Source organism: Trifolium pratense, linkage group LG5 (assembly GCF_020283565.1).
Source record: "Trifolium pratense cultivar HEN17-A07 linkage group LG5, ARS_RC_1.1, whole genome shotgun sequence".
Lineage (NCBI taxonomy): Eukaryota > Viridiplantae > Streptophyta > Magnoliopsida > Fabales > Fabaceae > Trifolium > Trifolium pratense.
The window spans coordinates 35,191,914-35,212,774 of record NC_060063.1 but is presented as its reverse complement, the minus strand read 5'-3'; the positions used below and the strand labels follow the sequence as shown (position 1 = coordinate 35,212,774).

The 20,861-nt window shown below is 36.1% G+C and overlaps 2 protein-coding genes and 2 non-coding genes across 4 annotated transcripts; 2 read left to right on the top strand and 2 right to left on the bottom strand.

Moving 5' to 3' along the window:
• The first annotated feature begins 1,446 nt into the window (after positions 1-1,446).
• Positions 1,447-5,953, top strand: LOC123886512. The gene is made up of 2 exons (XM_045935828.1): positions 1,447-2,317; positions 4,422-5,953. Exons 1-2 carry the CDS (start codon positions 1,447-1,449, stop codon positions 5,951-5,953), a joined length of 2,403 nt encoding a protein of 800 aa, XP_045791784.1.
• Positions 1,825-1,931, bottom strand: LOC123887803. The gene has a single exon (XR_006801797.1). It is a non-coding gene; the product is annotated as a small nucleolar RNA R71 (small nucleolar RNA).
• Positions 5,954-8,859: 2,906 nt separating the features above from the next.
• LOC123886511 lies at positions 8,860-13,366 on the top strand. Its single transcript, XM_045935827.1, has 2 exons — positions 8,860-9,730; positions 11,835-13,366. The coding sequence occupies exons 1-2, from the start codon at positions 8,860-8,862 to the stop codon at positions 13,364-13,366; spliced, it is 2,403 nt and encodes an 800-aa protein (XP_045791783.1).
• LOC123887802 lies at positions 9,238-9,344 on the bottom strand. The gene has a single exon (XR_006801796.1). It is a non-coding gene; the product is annotated as a small nucleolar RNA R71 (small nucleolar RNA).
• Positions 13,367-20,861: the final 7,495 nt, after the last annotated feature.

The following is a 20,861-nucleotide window of genomic DNA, read 5'->3' as shown; positions in this document are numbered from 1 at the left end:
GATATTTTCATAGGCACTTATTTACACAAACAACACATGCCTATTAAATTGGAGAACTTTAAGCATGTGAAGATCACCACTCCCACCGAAACTGACGGCACTATATTCTCATCTTATCTCTTCCACGCCGAATCGTAAGCAAGCCAGTAACGGAACACGATTTTGCAGGGAGAAAAATATCTCCTCTTAGCCTATAAATAGAGGATCTATCTCTCATTATTTTTTCACGGAAAATTATTAGGTGACATTGTTTTCAATTCCAGTTTATTAAGGTTCTAATCTTTTGTTCTATTTATTTTATTTTATTTATTTGTTACAATTTGTTCACTGTTCTTTTAATTCAGTCACTGTCTGTTCAAATTTTACATCTTTCAGTACCTATCGTTGCTTTATTTATGTTATGTTTATTTATTTAATTACTATGTTGTTACCAGCAACTATGTCTAGCTAATTTATTAAAACTAGGATGTGAACTTAAAAGCTAATTTGGATTCGGTAATTAATTTGTATACTCAATTTTTAAACTAGTTTTCTGTTCAGTTTTTAATGATTAAATCAAAGATTTTGCACGAGAGTGAAAATTAACTAAGGTATAAATTAATAGCACGACAGTGTGAGATTTGTACCAGATAGTAAAAACTGAACATTAATTTTAAACACCGCGACAGCTCTTTAAACTTAATTAAACTATATTAGTTTTGAAAAAGTATTTTATAAATAGATGTGAGAACGAGAGTGAAGCATTCATTTATATTATATAGTATCAGTTCAATAGCGCGACGGCGTGAGACTATATTTTTAAACTAATGTTGTTTTGAGAAAACTAGATCTTTTTAATTAAATTGAATTGATTTTCAAAAAGTATTTTTATAAGTAAGTGCGAGAGCGAAAGTGAAACATTTATTTTATATCTATACGATATTACTCAATAGCGCGAGAGTGTGAGACACGTATCTTTTAATCAATTTTAGTTTATTAAAAAGTAACATTATTTCAAAACGCAGTTTAATTACCGAATCCATTGAAGCAACTTAATTCACATTCCGGTTAGTTTAATAATATTATATTTAATACAGTTTAATTAATTATCTAAAACGCCTTCTTTAATTAATATCTAGCCTTAACCTTACGATATATTAAAAACATAAGCGAAATATTACAAATAGTCCCTGTGGGATCGATAATCTTTTATAACTACACGATATACTTGTGCACTTGCAGAGTTATCGCATCAAGTTTTTGGCGCCGTTGCCGGGGACTAATTTAGTCAATTTTCGCTACTTAGTTTTTAATCTGTAACGATTAAGGCAACCCTTTTACTTAGGTTGTATGCCCAGTACTCGTACCTCCGAGGAATCATTAGAACAACCTATCCCAGAAATAGAGCGTTATATTCATTTACAACGCTGAATCCGCGAATTTCAAAAACAATTTAACCTCATATCGATGGCTCAACGCGAACGTCCTCTCAAGGACTATGCCGTTCCCTCCGAAGAGGAACCTCATTCGAGTATCGCGCCCCCTAACATCGAAGCAAGGAACTTCGAATTGAAACCTGCGCTGTTGCAAATCGTGCAACAAAACCAATTCTCTGGTTCGCCCACGGAGGATCCGAACCTCCACCTCTCGGTGTTTGTGCAGTACGCAGACACAATAAAAGCCAATGGTGTTGAACCCGAAGCAATACGACTCCGCCTTTTCCCGTTCTCTTTAAGAGATAGAGCTAGAGCTTGGCTTCAAGCTTTACCTACAAACTCCATCACTACATGGAACGAATTGAAGAAACAATTCTTGGCCAGATATTTCCCGCCAAGTAAGACAGCTATGTTAAGAGCCCAAATCAACGGATTTAGGCAAAAAGAAGGAGAATCACTCTTCGAAGCTTGGGAAAGATACAAGGATATGATGAGACTCTGTCCACACCACGGTTTAGAACAATGGCTTATTATCCATACCTTCTACAATGGGCTGCTATATAACACTAGACTTACCATTGATGCAGCCGCCGGCGGAGCACTGATGGATAAACCTTACCAAGAAGCCACCCAGCTTATAGAAAACATGGCCCAAAACCATTATCAATGGGGAAGCGAACGCGCTGCCATAGAGAAATCCCAGACAAAAGGCGGTATGTACGAAGTAAGCGGCATAGACCATGTCAATGCCAAAATAGAAGCCCTTTCTCAAAAGATAGAGAGTTTAACTCTATCTCCCGCTGCTACCATAGCCGCAGTACAACCGAACTGCGAACTATGTGGAGTTCCTGGACACATAACCTCTGAATGTCAATTACTGGCCGGACTCGACCAAGCAAATTGTAACGACCCGATTTTTAGTAAATCGATATTTTATATATTTGCATATATTTTGGGTTAGTGTTAAATATTTATTTACGCGACCTATAACTATTTATCGCGAACATAAGTTTGTGAGCGAAACCTTTGTCGTGTTAATGGGCTTGGGGCGTGTGAGAGCTTAATGGGCTTAGGCTATTGGGCTTGGTTCATGACCAATAGAGAGTGGTATAAGTAGCAAGTCAAAACCATGAATAGTCTCACAATTCATTTTTCATGAGAAGTTAGAAGTTGTAAGCTTAGGAGCAAGAACAAGCTAAGCTAGGGTTTTGGCTAGAAGAACACAAGCAAGGAGAAGAGTTTAGAGGCCAAGAATCATCATTCAATCCAAGGTGAGAGTGGTTAAGCATAAGCTTGGGTGATCCAAGAGAGGGGAGGTGTCTAGCCTCCATTCCTGAACTCTCTCATCCAATTTCTTTGGGGTTTGGGTGAAGTTTTCTTTATCATAAACATGTCTTTTCATCTTAGTATGCTTAATGAACATCTAGGAGGGAATATGTATATGTTTGATGATGGTTTTGCATGTTTATGCAACTTTGCTTATTTTGCAAGAAATTGACATGATTTTGTATGTGTGATGTGTTTTGGTGTTTTTGAATGTTAATACATGTATATATGTATGGTATATACATGATTGATCACTTGTTATGCATTTATAACATGTTATAATGTATTTTGGATGGATTTGGATGTTAAACCGCCTTAGAAAACTCAAGAACAGATATTTTCTGGTGTGGTTCGCTACCTGTTCGCTTAGCGAATAAGTTCGCTACAAGTTCGCTACCTGTTCGCCATGTACCTGTAACCCTCTGATGTTGTTCGCTACGGGTTCGCTACGGCTTCGCTTAGCGAACAGCTCTGTGACAGCAATTTTTGTTAATGTTTGTAAAGTGTGTGTATCCATGTATTTGGTTTCGTTTTGGTTTGGAATTATTATATGTTTAATAATTGTGTTGTGTAATGGCATTTATATAAAATGTCAAAGAAGTATATGTATTTTTGTATATCGGGTTGTCCGATAAAGAAGAATATCAGTTTGTCTGATAAAGAAGTTTAATGGATTATGTTATCCATGTAGTGAGCAGTAGCTTCGTGCTAAGTGATTATCATATGTTTGGTAAATGCATGACATTCATAAATTCATGCATTACTTAGGGATATCAGACTTGTCTGATAAAGAAGGATATTGGACTTGTCCAATAAAGAAGAATATCAATGGTAAGTTCCTTGATAAAGAAGATGGTACCACATGCATTAGTCGTGTCTAGGTTGGCATGACATTGAATGTTTGGCATTAGTCGCATTTGAGTAAATGTGCAATTATGTGTTATGTGTTATGTGAGTTCTTTGTGTTGTCCGAAACGACGTGAAACTATCTGGTTGTGTATTTGTGAGTATGTGTTATCTGGTGTATTGCTTATCGAGGCATGTGTGTGAGTTAGTATTACGTGATAGGTTGAATATAGGTGCGTTTCTATATTTGTATGTATGTGATTATGTTTACTAACTCTCTACCTATTTGTTATGTGCTGGACCTTTGGGGGTTCAGGTATTCAGGTCGAGGTTTCGATCGAGTTTTAGCTGCAGATCGTTTTGGTGTGGAGCACTTTTGGTGAGGAGCTAGTGTAGGCTACCTTTGTATAGTTTTGTTAAGTTTAGTTTGGTTGAGATGTATATTAGTGCTCTGGTAGTTTGTAACATCGAGTCGGGGATCGTTTGTATTCCGTCGTATATCGATGCGAACATCTTAACTTATGTTTTATGTTAATGAATTATCTTTTGAACTATTTTGTTCACTGCTTTGAAAATCCTTTATGTTATGTTTTCCGCTGCGACGTTTCGTGTCATGTGCACGATCGTTTTTGAAAATGTTTTTCCGTAGCGCTCCGGCTACTTATCTTTAAAAAGTTTTTAAGATCACGTTTTTAAGGGTAGTTAGTTCGGGGTGTTATACAAATTATGTGCAAGGAAACCCGTACTCCAACACGTACAACCCTGGGTGGATAAATCACCCAAGCCTCCCCTATAAGAAAAATGATGCTTTATTTACGCCTAGCACTCCACCAGGCTTCCAAAACCAAATAGGAGTCCCTGTTGCTCCCGTTGCCCCTCAAAAGTCAAACTTTGAACTTATGATGGAGAATTTTGTCCTAGCTCAGACTCAACAAAATAAGGAATTCATGAACCAAAATATTCACACTAATGAGTTGATTAAGCAATTAGCTAACAAAATCGATTCCATTTCCACTCATAATAAGATGCTAGAAACTCAAATTTCTCAAGTGGCTCAACAACAGGCAGCTACAGCTGCCCTAGCCGGAACATTACTCGGCCAACCGCAATCGAATCCCAAGTGCCACGTTAACGCTATAACACTACAAAGCGGAACAGAGTTAGAAGACCCCGCTGCTAAAAGAGTTAGAGCGAGAGACTTAGGAAAAATTGTAGAGAAAGACTCGGAGAGTGTAACTGACAAGGACGCTGAGAGAGAACCGATAGCAGTGGAGGATGGACAAACATCGCAGGCCAAAGAGGTGATTGAGAATGATCAAGAAAAACCATATGTACCCCCTCCTCCTTACAAACCTCCTATCCCATATCCTCAAAGACTTGCCAAATCTAAGAATCCGGGGCAATTTGAGAAATTTATCGAGATGCTCAAAAGGCTTCATATTGACATACCCTTCATTGAGGCTATAACCCAAATACCTTCCTATGCCAAATTCTTAAAAGAAATTCTTTCAAACAAGCGAAAGATTGAAGACATTGGGCAAGTTGAATGCAATGCAATTAGTGAAAACAAGCTAGCCCCAAAACTCGAGGACCCAGGAAACTTTTCTATTCCTTGCGTTGTTGGCAGATATGTCATAGATAAAGCCCTTTGTGATTTAGGAGCAAGTGTAAGTTTGATGCCTCTATCTATCTGCAAGAGGCTCGGACTTGGAGAGTTAAAACCTACTAAGATGTCCTTACAGTTGGCTGACAGGTCTATCAAATACCCATTAGGAATACTGGAAAATGTTCCAGTAAGGATCGGCAAACTGTTTATCCCTACTGATTTTGTGATCATGGACATCAGGGAAGACATTGATATTCCCATTCTGTTAGGTAGACCTTTCTTAGCTACTGCGGGCGCTATAATAAATGTAAAGAAAGGGAAGCTTACCTTTGAGGTTGGGGATGAGAAAATCGAGTTTATACTGTCTCAATTCACGAAAGGCCCCACCTTCAAGAACTCTTGTTGTAGACTCGAGAAAGTTGAAGGACATATCGATAAACCCACCTATGAACAAGTCCCTCCCGACATCCTAAAACCCCGCCCAGTAAATGATATCTTCCAGGATATAAAACACAAGAAGGGTCAGTATTATGAGAATGTGCTAGGTGGATTTCCCGATACTCACGACCAGATTTTTAAAGAATGCCAAATGCTGGCACATGGGAAGATTCACACTGTAAAGAAGAAACCTTCACCTCCTCTCACTAGAAAGAAAGCAAAAGGGAAAGAACCTATGAGATGGTTTGATGTGTTCAAATGGATCTCTAAGGATGTTGAGTACAGTGTTAAGGATGTCAGTCTGAAAGAGGCGCCCTCTTGATTTAAGGATCATGCAAAGTCGAGCTAACCGACTTTAAACAAAGCGCTGCGTGGGAGGCAACCCACGAGTTTTTAATTTAATGTTTTACTTTGAATTTGCAGAAAATAAAGAGATTGATCGCTTAACACCCAATCAGTGCATTATAGGTGTCAATCTCCAGGTTTTGCACTCCAATTCTACTCTTGAGTCGCACCAGTGAGGACACTGTTGGATTTAAGTTTAGGGGAGCATTTCACTACTTTTATTTATTTCCCAGTCATTTCAATTTATTTCCCTTTTCGCATAATAAAAAAAAAATTAAATCTATAGTGTTTTCTTTGGTTTTTCTAAATTTTTCCTTTTCTTGAGCCAATTTAAAATTTTTTCTAAAGATTTAGGACAATTATTCACTTTGAAAGTATATAGGTTAAGAAAGGACGAGAGGCTAAGTTTAGAAAATTAGGGAATTTTACAACAAAATCGGTATTTTTCCAACACCCAGAAGTCTCCCTAGTATAGATATCAATTTGAATAACCATTGTGCCGAAATCTCCTGATTTAAATTTGTGGATTCCTTTAGTAGTTTATTTACCAGTCGGACACCATCTATAAGTCACACATTAAGTAGGTCAGTCGATGAATATAAGCGAATCATTTAAGCAAATAAAAGGTCATACTGTGGTAATACGGTTAAACCTTGTGAATATATATATGTATATTTGAATATTGCTTGTGAAAGTAATACGAAAATTTGCATCATCGAGATAATTTGCGAGAAATAAAAATAAAAAAAATGAATAAAATCGCCAACCGATTTTCTTACCATGTGTGTGACATGGATAAAGGGTCTTAATGTGACTGTCTAGAATGAAAAAGGATAAAACAAAGGAGATGATCTAGATTTTAGTATAACGGCATGATCCGAATTCGGTATGTATAAGAGGGAGAACTTTGTGTGTCGTTGAAATACCCTTCTTGATTGAATAAGTACCTAATTAATTATTCTTAGCTGATTTGAATTTCTGACCACGTATGAGTATTTGTGGTATCGTTTTTCTAAGTCTACATTTATGAATTGCTTAGTATTTTAAATGTTTTCTATATATGCAAGCTAAATTGCTTGAGGACAAGCAATGGTTCAAGTTTAGGGGAGTTTGATAACACCGAAAAATGCACTATTTATTTAATAAAATTAGCTTAGTATTTTACTATTTCTTTGCATTTTTTGTAGTACTATTACTATTATTTTTATGTATTTCAGGTACTTCCGGAAACCGTCAAATAATTTCCTAAGTTACAAAATAAATGCTAATAAAGAATTGGATCGGAGCAGGAAGTAAAAAGGGGGTGCATGCCAAGGAAAACAACTAAAGCAAAGAAAGAAAGGCCCAAGGCCCAATTCACCATATATGGTGCACGCCGTATAGAGATTGGCCACCAGATATTTTCATAGGCACTTATTTACACAAACAACACATGCCTATTAAATTGGAGAACTTTAAGCATGTGAAGATCACCACTCCCACCGAAACTGACGGCACTATATTCTCATCTTATCTCTTCCACGCCGAATCGTAAGCAAGCCAGTAACGGAACACGATTTTGCAGGGAGAAAAATATCTCCTCTTAGCCTATAAATAGAGGATCTATCTCTCATTATTTTTTCACGCAAAATTATTAGAATTTAAGAACATTCAAGCTTGTTCCGGTGACATTGTTTTCAATTCCAGTTTTTCAATTCCAGTTTATTAAGGTTCTAATCTTTTGTTCTATTTATTTTATTTTATTTATTTGTTACAATTTGTTCACTGTTCTTTTAATTCAGTCACTGTCTGTTCAAATTTTACATCTTTCAGTACCTATCGTTGCTTTATTTATGTTATGTTTATTTATTTAATTACTATGTTGTTACCAGCAACTATGTCTAGCTAATTTATTAAAACTAGGATGTGAACTTAAAAGCTAATTTGGATTCGGTAATTAATTTGTATACTCAATTTTTAAACTAGTTTTCTGTTCAGTTTTTAATGATTAAATCAAAGATTTTGCACGAGAGTGAAAATTAACTAAGGTATAAATTAATAGCACGACAGTGTGAGATTTGTACCAGATAGTAAAAACTGAACATTAATTTTAAACACCGCGACAGCTCTTTAAACTTAATTAAACTATATTAGTTTTCAAAAAGTATTTTATAAATAGATGTGAGAACGAGAGTGAAGCATTCATTTATATTATATAGTATCAGTTCAATAGCGCGACGGCGTGAGACTATATTTTTAAACTAATGTTGTTTTGAGAAAACTAGATCTTTTTAATTAAATTGAATTGATTTTCAAAAAGTATTTTTATAAGTAAGTGCGAGAGCGAAAGTGAAACATTTATTTTATATCTATACGATATTACTCAATAGCGCGAGAGTGTGAGACACGTATCTTTTAATCAATTTTAGTTTATTAAAAAGTAACATTATTTCAAAACGCAGTTTAATTACCGAATCCATTGAAGCAACTTAATTCACATTCCGGTTAGTTTAATAATATTATATTTAATACAGTTTAATTAATTATCTAAAACGCCTTCTTTAATTAATATCTAGCCTTAACCTTACGATATATTAAAAACATAAGCGAAATATTACAAATAGTCCCTGTGGGATCGATAATCTTTTATAACTACACGATATACCTGTGCACTTGCAGAGTTATCGCATCAAGTTTTTGGCGCCGTTGCCGGGGACTAATTTAGTCAATTTTCGCTACTTAGTTTTTAATCTGTAACGATTAAGGCAACCCTTTTACTTAGGTTGTATGCCCAGTACTCGTACCTCCGAGGAATCATTAGAACAACCTATCCCAGAAATAGAGCGTTATATTCATTTACAACGCTGAATCCGCGAATTTCAAAAACAATTTAACCTCATACCGATGGCTCAACGCGAACGTCCTCTCAAGGACTATGCCGTTCCCTCCGAAGAGGAACCTCATTCGAGTATCGCGCCCCCTAACATCGAAGCAAGGAACTTCGAATTGAAACCTGCGCTGTTGCAAATCGTGCAACAAAACCAATTCTCTGGTTCGCCCACGGAGGATCCGAACCTCCACCTCTCGGTGTTTGTGCAGTACGCAGACACAATAAAAGCCAATGGTGTTGAACCCGAAGCAATACGACTCCGCCTTTTCCCGTTCTCTTTAAGAGATAGAGCTAGAGCTTGGCTTCAAGCTTTACCTACAAACTCCATCACTACATGGAACGAATTGAAGAAACAATTCTTGGCCAGATATTTTCCGCCAAGTAAGACAGCTATGTTAAGAGCCCAAATCAACGGATTTAGGCAAAAAGAAGGAGAATCACTCTTCGAAGCTTGGGAAAGATACAAGGATATGATGAGACTCTGTCCACACCACGGTTTAGAACAATGGCTTATTATCCATACCTTCTACAATGGGCTGCTATATAACACTAGACTTACCATTGATGCAGCCGCCGGCGGAGCACTGATGGATAAACCTTACCAAGAAGCCACCCAGCTTATAGAAAACATGGCCCAAAACCATTATCAATGGGGAAGCGAACGCGCTGCCATAGAGAAATCCCAGACAAAAGGCGGTATGTACGAAGTAAGCGGCATAGACCATGTCAATGCCAAAATAGAAGCCCTTTCTCAAAAGATAGAGAGTTTAACTCTATCTCCCGCTGCTACCATAGCCGCAGTACAACCGAACTGCGAACTATGTGGAGTTCCTGGACACATAACCTCTGAATGTCAATTACTGGCCGGACTCGACCAAGCAAATTGTAACGACCCGATTTTTAGTAAATCGATATTTTATATATTTGCATATATTTTGGGTTAGTGTTAAATATTTATTTACGCGACCTATAACTATTTATCGCGAACATAAGTTTTTGAGCGAAACCTTTGTCGTGTTAATGGGCTTGGGGCGTGTGAGAGCTTAATGGGCTTAGGCTATTGGGCTTGGTTCATGACCAATAGAGAGTGGTATAAGTAGCAAGTCAAAACCATGAATAGTCTCACAATTCATTTTTCATGAGAAGTTAGAAGTTGTAAGCTTAGGAGCAAGAACAAGCTAAGCTAGGGTTTTGGCTAGAAGAACACAAGCAAGGAGAAGAGTTTAGAGGCCAAGAATCATCATTCAATCCAAGGTGAGAGTGGTTAAGCATAAGCTTGGGTGATCCAAGAGAGGGGAGGTGTCTAGCCTCCATTCCTGAACTCTCTCATCCAATTTCTTTGGGGTTTGGGTGAAGTTTTCTTTATCATAAACATGTCTTTTCATCTTAGTATGCTTAATGAACATCTAGGAGGGAATATGTATATGTTTGATGATGGTTTTGCATGTTTATGCAACTTTGCTTATTTTGCAAGAAATTGACATGATTTTGTATGTGTGATGTGTTTTGGTGTTTTTGAATGTTAATACATGTATATATGTATGGTATATACATGATTGATCACTTGTTATGCATTTATAACATGTTATAATGTATTTTGGATGGATTTGGATGTTAAACCGCCTTAGAAAACTCAAGAACAGATATTTTCTGGTGTGGTTCGCTACCTGTTCGCTTAGCGAATAAGTTCGCTACAAGTTCGCTACCTGTTCGCCATGTACCTGTAACCCTCTGATGTTGTTCGCTACGGGTTCGCTACGGCTTCGCTTAGCGAACAGCTCTGTGACAGCAATTTTTGTTAATGTTTGTAAAGTGTGTGTATCCATGTATTTGGTTTCGTTTTGGTTTGGAATTATTATATGTTTAATAATTGTGTTGTGTAATGGCATTTATATAAAATGTCAAAGAAGTATATGTATTTTTGTATATCGGGTTGTCCGATAAAGAAGAATATCAGTTTGTCTGATAAAGAAGTTTAATGGATTATGTTATCCATGTAGTGAGCAGTAGCTTCGTGCTAAGTGATTATCATATGTTTGGTAAATGCATGACATTCATAAATTCATGCATTACTTAGGGATATCAGACTTGTCTGATAAAGAAGGATATTGGACTTGTCCAATAAAGAAGAATATCAATGGTAAGTTCCTTGATAAAGAAGATGGTACCACATGCATTAGTCGTGTCTAGGTTGGCATGACATTGAATGTTTGGCATTAGTCGCATTTGAGTAAATGTGCAATTATGTGTTATGTGTTATGTGAGTTCTTTGTGTTGTCCGAAACGACGTGAAACTATCTGGTTGTGTATTTGTGAGTATGTGTTATCTGGTGTATTGCTTATCGAGGCATGTGTGTGAGTTAGTATTACGTGATAGGTTGAATATAGGTGCGTTTCTATATTCGTATGTATGTGATTATGTTTACTAACTCTCTACCTATTTGTTATGTGCTGGACCTTTGGGGGTTCAGGTATTCAGGTCGAGGTTTCGATCGAGTTTTAGCTGCAGATCGTTTTGGTGTGGAGCACTTTTGGTGAGGAGCTAGTGTAGGCTACCTTTGTATAGTTTTGTTAAGTTTAGTTTGGTTGAGATGTATATTAGTGCTCTGGTAGTTTGTAACATCGAGTCGGGGATCGTTTGTATTCCGTCGTATATCGATGCGAACATCTTAACTTATGTTTTATGTTAATGAATTATCTTTTGAACTATTTTGTTCATTGCTTTGAAAATCCTTTATGTTATGTTTTCCGCTGCGACGTTTCGTGTCATGTGCACGATCGTTTTTGAAAATGTTTTTCCGTAGCGCTCCGGCTACTTATCTTTAAAAAGTTTTTAAGATCACGTTTTTAAGGGTAGTTAGTTCGGGGTGTTATACAAATTATGTGCAAGGAAACCCGTACTCCAACACGTACAACCCTGGGTGGATAAATCACCCAAGCCTCCCCTATAAGAAAAATGATGCTTTATTTACGCCTAGCACTCCACCAGGCTTCCAAAACCAAATAGGAGTCCCTGTTGCTCCCGTTGCCCCTCAAAAGTCAAACTTTGAACTTATGATGGAGAATTTTGTCCTAGCTCAGACTCAACAAAATAAGGAATTCATGAACCAAAATATTCACACTAATGAGTTGATTAAGCAATTAGCTAACAAAATCGATTCCATTTCCACTCATAATAAGATGCTAGAAACTCAAATTTCTCAAGTGGCTCAACAACAGGCAGCTACAGCTGCCCTAGCCGGAACATTACTCGGCCAACCGCAATCGAATCCCAAGTGCCACGTTAACGCTATAACACTACAAAGCGGAACAGAGTTAGAAGACCCCGCTGCTAAAAGAGTTAGAGCGAGAGACTTAGGAAAAATTGTAGAGAAAGACTCGGAGAGTGTAACTGACAAGGACACTGAGAGAGAACCGATAGCAGTGGAGGATGGACAAACATCGCAGGCCAAAGAGGTGATTGAGAATGATCAAGAAAAACCATATGTACCCCCTCCTCCTTACAAACCTCCTATCCCATATCCTCAAAGACTTGCCAAATCTAAGAATCCGGGGCAATTTGAGAAATTTATCGAGATGCTCAAAAGGCTTCATATTGACATACCCTTCATTGAGGCTATAACCCAAATACCTTCCTATGCCAAATTCTTAAAAGAAATTCTTTCAAACAAGCGAAAGATTGAAGACATTGGGCAAGTTGAATGCAATGCAATTAGTGAAAACAAGCTAGCCCCAAAACTCGAGGACCCAGGAAACTTTTCTATTCCTTGCGTTGTTGGCAGATATGTCATAGATAAAGCCCTTTGTGATTTAGGAGCAAGTGTAAGTTTGATGCCTCTATCTATCTGCAAGAGGCTCGGACTTGGAGAGTTAAAACCTACTAAGATGTCCTTACAGTTGGCTGACAGGTCTATCAAATACCCATTAGGAATACTGGAAAATGTTCCAGTAAGGATCGGCAAACTGTTTATCCCTACTGATTTTGTGATCATGGACATCAGGGAAGACATTGATATTCCCATTCTGTTAGGTAGACCTTTCTTAGCTACTGCGGGCGCTATAATAAATGTAAAGAAAGGGAAGCTTACCTTTGAGGTTGGGGATGAGAAAATCGAGTTTATACTGTCTCAATTCACGAAAGGCCCCACCTTCAAGAACTCTTGTTGTAGACTCGAGAAAGTTGAAGGACATATCGATAAACCCACCTATGAACAAGTCCCTCCCGACATCCTAAAACCCCGCCCAGTAAATGATATCTTCCAGGATATAAAACACAAGAAGGGTCAGTATTATGAGAATGTGCTAGGTGGATTTCCCGATACTCACGACCAGATTTTTAAAGAATGCCAAATGCTGGCACATGGGAAGATTCACACTGTAAAGAAGAAACCTTCACCTCCTCTCACTAGAAAGAAAGCAAAAGGGAAAGAACCTATGAGATGGTTTGATGTGTTCAAATGGATCTCTAAGGATGTTGAGTACAGTGTTAAGGATGTCAGTCTGAAAGAGGCGCCCTCTTGATTTAAGGATCATGCAAAGTCGAGCTAACCGACTTTAAACAAAGCGCTGCGTGGGAGGCAACCCACGAGTTTTTAATTTAATGTTTTACTTTGAATTTGCAGAAAATAAAGAGATTGATCGCTTAACACCCAATCAGTGCATTATAGGCGTCAATCTCCAGGTTTTGCACTCCAATTCTACTCTTGAGTCGCACCAGTGAGGACACTGTTGGATTTAAGTTTAGGGGAGCATTTCACTACTTTTATTTATTTCCCAGTCATTTCAATTTATTTCCCTTTTCGCATAATAAAAAAAAAATTTAAATCTATAGTGTTTTCTTTGGTTTTTCTAAATTTTTCCTTTTCTTGAGCCAATTTAAAATTTTTTCTAAAGATTTAGGACAATTATTCACTTTGAAAGTATATAGGTTAAGAAAGGACGAGAAGCTAAGTTTAGAAAATTAGGGAATTTTACAACAAAATCGGTATTTTTCCAACACCCAGAAGTCTCCCTAGTATAGATATCAATTTGAATAACCATTGTGCCGAAATCTCCTGATTTAAATTTGTGGATTCCTTTAGTAGTTTATTTACCAGTCGGACACCATCTATAAGTCACACATTAAGTAGGTCAGTCGATGAATATAAGCGAATCATTTAAGCAAATAAAAGGTCATACTGTGGTAATACGGTTAAACCTTGTGAATATATATATGTATATTTGAATATTGCTTGTGAAAGTAATACGAAAATTTGCATCATCGAGATAATTTGCGAGAAATAAAAATAAAAAAAATGAATAAAATCGCCAACCGATTTTCTTACCATGTGTGTGACATGGATAAAGGGTCTTAATGTGACTGTCTAGAATGAAAAAGGATAAAACAAAGGAGATGATCTAGATTTTAGTATAACGGCATGATCCGAATTCGGTATGTATAAGAGGGAGAACTTTGTGTGTCGTTGAAATACCTTTCTTGATTGAATAAGTACCTAATTAATTATTCTTAGCTGATTTGAATTTCTGACCACGTATGAGTATTTGTGGTATCGTTTTTCTAAGTCTACATTTATGAATTGCTTAGTATTTTAAATGTTTTCTATATATGCAAGCTAAATTGCTTGAGGACAAGCAATGGTTCAAGTTTAGGGGAGTTTGATAACACCGAAAAATGCACTATTTATTTAATAAAATTAGCTTAGTATTTTACTATTTCTTTGCATTTTTTGTAGTACTATTACTATTATTTTTATGTATTTCAGGTACTTCCGGAAACCGTCAAATAATTTCCTAAGTTACAAAATAAATGCTAATAAAGAATTGGATCGGAGCAGGAAGTAAAAAGGGGGTGCATGCCAAGGAAAACAACTAAAGCAAAGAAAGAAAGGCCCAAGGCCCAATTCACCATATATGGTGCACGCCGTATAGAGATTGGCCACCAGATATTTTCATAGGCACTTATTTACACAAACAACACATGCCTATTAAATTGGAGAACTTTAAGCATGTGAAGATCACCACTCCCACCGAAACTGACGGCACTATATTCTCATCTTATCTCTTCCACGCCGAATCGTAAGCAAGCCAGTAACGGAACACGATTTTGCAGGGAGAAAAATATCTCCTCTTAGCCTATAAATAGAGGATCTATCTCTCATTATTTTTTCACGCAAAATTATTAGAATTTAAGAACAGATAGCAAATATTTTACTTTCCTGTTTTCCATTCAGTTTAGCATTCAAGCTTGTTCCGGTGACATTGTTTTCAATTCCAGTTTTTCAATTCCAGTTTATTAAGGTTCTAATCTTTTGTTCTATTTATTTTATTTTATTTATTTGTTACAATTTGTTCACTGTTCTTTTAATTCAGTCACTGTCTGTTCAAATTTTACATCTTTCAGTACCTATCGTTGCTTTATTTATGTTATGTTTATTTATTTAATTACTATGTTGTTACCAGCAACTATGTCTAGCTAATTTATTAAAACTAGGATGTGAACTTAAAAGCTAATTTGGATTCGGTAATTAATTTGTATACTCAATTTTTAAACTAGTTTTCTGTTCAGTTTTTAATGATTAAATCAAAGATTTTGCACGAGAGTGAAAATTAACTAAGGTATAAATTAATAGCACGACAGTGTGAGATTTGTACCAGATAGTAAAAACTGAACATTAATTTTAAACACCGCGACAGCTCTTTAAACTTAATTAAACTATATTAGTTTTCAAAAAGTATTTTATAAATAGATGTGAGAACGAGAGTGAAGCATTCATTTATATTATATAGTATCAGTTCAATAGCGCGACGGCGTGAGACTATATTTTTAAACTAATGTTGTTTTGAGAAAACTAGATCTTTTTAATTAAATTGAATTGATTTTCAAAAAGTATTTTTATAAGTAAGTGCGAGAGCGAAAGTGAAACATTTATTTTATATCTATACGATATTACTCAATAGCGCGAGAGTGTGAGACACGTATCTTTTAATCAATTTTAGTTTATTAAAAAGTAACATTATTTCAAAACGCAGTTTAATTACCGAATCCATTGAAGCAACTTAATTCACATTCCGGTTAGTTTAATAATATTATATTTAATACAGTTTAATTAATTATCTAAAACGCCTTCTTTAATTAATATCTAGCCTTAACCTTACGATATATTAAAAACATAAGCGAAATATTACAAATAGTCCCTGTGGGATCGATAATCTTTTATAACTACACGATATACCTGTGCACTTGCAGAGTTATCGCATCAATTAACGAACTAAATGAGAGGTATAACCATCCATGTAAATCAACACTATGCATTTGAAAATTACAGTTAGCATTAGCTAAAATTGAAGAAAAAAGAGCACCAAATTGGTTTCATTGATTCCATTAACCAATTTGTTTTCATTCCTACTTGAGTAAACAATCATGCTTTGTAATGTGACAATGTGAGTCACCACACCACTAAGCGAAACTTCCCCCCTAAGTCATTTACTTTTTCATATCTATAAATAAATACCTATCGTTTCATTCAAATCAAATCATATTCAACAGAAATTTCACTCATTCAAATCCTCCTCTTCAACAAACAATCAATAATCAATCTCCTCTCACAAACAATGTCATCAATTACAAGAACAATCCTGTAATATCTTGTAATTCTCATGTATTATTTCCCAACACCATCACTTTCCCTATACCTGACTGTGCCATTACTAAAATCAAACAAAAATTTCACCATCTTTGCTAATCTTCTAACCTTAACCAATCTAGACCATGATCTTGAATTTTTCACTTCCAGAATGACCGTATTCATTCCGGGAGATGAAGCCTTCCTTAAACTACCCAAGTCCACTTTTCACCGTTTCCAGAAACTCTCCGCCAACAACAGATACCGACTAGTCAAATCACACAAATTGACACCCTACTATAACCTACACACTCTACAAACCACAACTTTTTTCTTCCCACAAGAAACATTAGCAACTTTTAACATGGGAGATGGTAAGTACCTCGTCAACATTTCCCGGGTGAATAATGACACCGTAGAAATTAGTACAGGATTGGCCCGAGGAGTTATCACTGGGACTGTGTACGATCACAATCCCATTGTGATATACTCCATTTCTGAAGTTCTGTTTTCACCGGATCTTTTTCTTCCGATTCCTCCTCCATCTAGGATCTCGTTGAGCTCTGCGCCTGTTCTTGAATTGCCTCTGTTTTATTGTTTCTTAGTACTATTGTTTCTAGTAGTTTTCTAGTTAAGCTATATCTCATTTTCATGTAAGAATGATTGTTTTGTATTATTAGCTTATTATAATCCAAATTTACTAGTTACTATTAGTTATTTTATATGTAAGATTGATTGATTGTACTAGCTTATTTTAATCAAAAAATCAATGAAAAATATTATTAGTTCGTTTCTCTAAATTCTGCAATGTGTAACCTTACAATTTGTAACCTTGGCTTAGCTAAACACAAACCTTCGTACACTCCCCAAAGCTCTGCCAACATTTTTCGCAAAGCCTCCTTTCTATACACCACTAGAATCTCGGAAGACACCACCACAACCAGCCACACCGCATAATAAGGCACCATCCGTATTGCGGCATATCCAATCACGCTTCCAACGGACATCAACACATCTTCTTGATCCCTACAAAGCCACGTCTGATGTTGATTTAGCTTTATAGTAATAATCCACATACTTCATAATCTCTGTATGTGTGTGAAGAGGTATCACAAAATTTGCATCAAACGTGAGTCTATTTCTCCACCTCCATAAGTAATCACATGTAGTAGCCCACACCACCTTTCATTCCACACTGTCAGCTACTGTGACAGTAGCTTTCAAATTGCTAACAACCCAATCATGATAATCACAAGTAAAAAGCTCCAATCTTCCCCTTGATGGAACTAGGTGCTTCCAAATATCATAAGCCACCGAACAGTCACGCATCACATAAAGCATTGTTTCCTCAATGCCAACACAATGGTCACAATGGTCCAAAATACAGATCTGCCCCAATTCTCGCACATCACATATATTTGGAACCGAGAGGAAGCCGAGAGACGCAATTAATTGATAATGTGTATGGAAGTTATAATACACATTGTTAGAATAGAAAATATTATAATTTTATTTGTTGAGAAAATATCTCGATTTGGTTTGTTTATTCTTAGCCCTATAATAAAGGGATTTAGTTTAGATTTAAATTTATTCACTTGGTTATAAATACCAAGGTAGTATCATACTATTTAAGAATGTAAATATTGTAATTAGGGTTATTGACACCATTATCAATAATATTTTATTGTTCCTTATTATTTTCTCCTATTCTTTCACATAAATTCCCAAAATTTCAACATGGTATCAGAGCCATGGTATCCACCTTGAAACATAATTCCGCTGCAATTTTTCCCGAGATTTAACTCTCGATTATTCTTCGTTTTACTTACCTTTTTGTTCATATATGCTTTACTTAACCTTTTTTTCATATAAACCCTAGCCGTCATTGAATTTTTTTTTTATTTTGTTACCCGTTTGTGATTCTTTGATCCGCGGGTCCCAGTTACCTTTAATCCTGTTACCCGTTTGTGATTCTTTAATCCGCGGCCCCCTTTACCTTTAATCCCGTTACCTTTAACCACAGTTACCCGTTTGTGAGTCTTTAATCCGCGGGCCCCCGTTTGTGATATTTATATCCGCGGGTATTTTTACTTAATTTAATATGGATTCATCTCTTTAGCCGCTCCTCTACTGGTTCTTTGGTTGCTGCTCTTCGTTGGCTTGCTATCAATGGATTTAATTTATTTTCAGGGTTAATTTTGTAACAAGCTTAAAGCTTAGTAAGCTTTAGCTTGAGGGGGAGTGTTAGAATAGAAAATATTATAATATTATTTGTTGAGAAAATATCTCGATTTGGTTTGTTTATTCTTAGCCCTATAATAAAGGGATTTAGTTTAGATTTAAATTTATTCACTTGGTTATAAATACCAAGGTAGTATCATACTATTTAAGAATGTAAATAATGTAAATATTGTAATTAGGGTTATTGACTCCATTATCAATAATATTTTATTGTTCCTTATTATTTTCTCCTATTCTTTCACATAAATTCCCAAAATTTCAACATGGTATCAGAGCCATGGTATCCACCTTGAAACATAATTCCGCTGCAATTTTTCCCGAGATTTAACTCTCGATTATTCTTCGTTTTACTTACCTTTTTGTTCATATATGCTTTACTTAACCTTTTTTTCATATAAACCCTAGCCGTCATTGAATTTTTTTTTTATTTTGTTACCCGTTTGTGATTCTTTGATCCGCGGGTCCCAGTTACCTTTAATCCTGTTACCCGTTTGTGATTCTTTAATCCGCGGCCCCCTTTACCTTTAATCCCGTTACCTTTAACCACAGTTACCCGTTTGTGAGTCTTTAATCCGCGGGCCCCCGTTTGTGATATTTATATCCGCGGGTATTTTTACTTAATTTAATATGGATTCATCTCTTTAGCCGCTCCTCTACTGGTTCTTTGGTTGCTGCTCTTCGTTGGCTTGCTATCAATGGATTTAATTTATTTTCAGGGTTAATTTTGTAACAAGCTTAAAGCTTAGTAAGCTTTAGCTTGAGGGGGAGTGTTAGAATAGAAAATATTATAATATTATTTGTTGAGAAAATATCTCGATTTGGTTTGTTTATTCTTAGCCCTATAATAAAGGGATTTAGTTTAGATTTAAATTTATTCACTTGGTTATAAATACCAAGGTAGTATCATACTATTTAAGAATGTAAATAATGTAAATATTGTAATTAGGGTTATTGACTCCATTATCAGTAATATTTTATTGTTCCTTATTATTTTCTCCTATTCTTTCACATAAATTCCCAAAATTTCAACACACATTAATCCATTAATCTCGTCTCTTCCTCTCTTGCTCCCGATTCCAAATATATGTTATGTGAGAATTGTGGAGATGCATTTTCATTTTGGACCATCAGTTGATGTTTTATTTTTCATTAGATTCGAGGCAGTTCCATATGTCATGTTACCGGGTAGATGCAAAATCAACCTCCTGTTGAAGTTATCAAGGTTGGTTATTTATTAGCAGTGAGGATCGCATGTTAAATCCTCTGTCTGTCTACCAACTTCCACCTGCTCATCCATGGTAAGTACGACGTTTCCCATATGTTGGGGGCTGGCAACACCATCTATGTCGAGTTCAATCACATTGGGCCAAACATAAAGGTATTGGAATGTGTTAAAAAAAAATTGGGTTGGGCTTATTATCAAGGTCTAACCTTAAATCTTCTTGTACCAAAAAGAAACTAACGAAGTTAAGAAAGTAGAAAGTGTTTTATAAAGAAGTTGATTCAGCTACTATGACAGTAGCTTTGAAATTGCTAACAACCCAATCATGATAATCACAAGTAAAAAGTTCCAATCTTCCCCTTAATGGAACTAGGTGCTTCCAAATATCATAAGCCCCCGAACAGTCACGCATCACATGAAGCATTGTTTCCTCAATGCCAACACAATGGTCACAATATGGATCACCATGACCCCAACAACTACATATCCTCAATGCAACTGCTGCTTTTATTGCCCTTTGAATTGAAACAAATTCTTGAAGAATTTAATTAATCAAAGGAATGCAAATTCATTAGTTAAAGAACATTGTGCACCAATTTATTTTCATTGATTCCATTAAGTGTATATGCCCACCAATTTGTTACACATTGCAAGTCACCACACCAATTTGTTTTCATTGATTCCATTAACCAATTTGTTTTCATTGCTACTTGAGTAAACAATCATGCTTTGTAATGTGACAATGTGAGTCACCACACCACTAAGCGAAAACAATGTCAAAACAGACTCTGGATTTTGATCTTTCAAATCTAAAACAATGTGTCTTGGTGCTATTTTACGCTTTGTCAAATCTTGAACACATTTGTTTTCATCAGCAGTTAAACGTGCCTTGCGAGGATGACCATGATATTGGTCAGGTAATCCGTGGTTG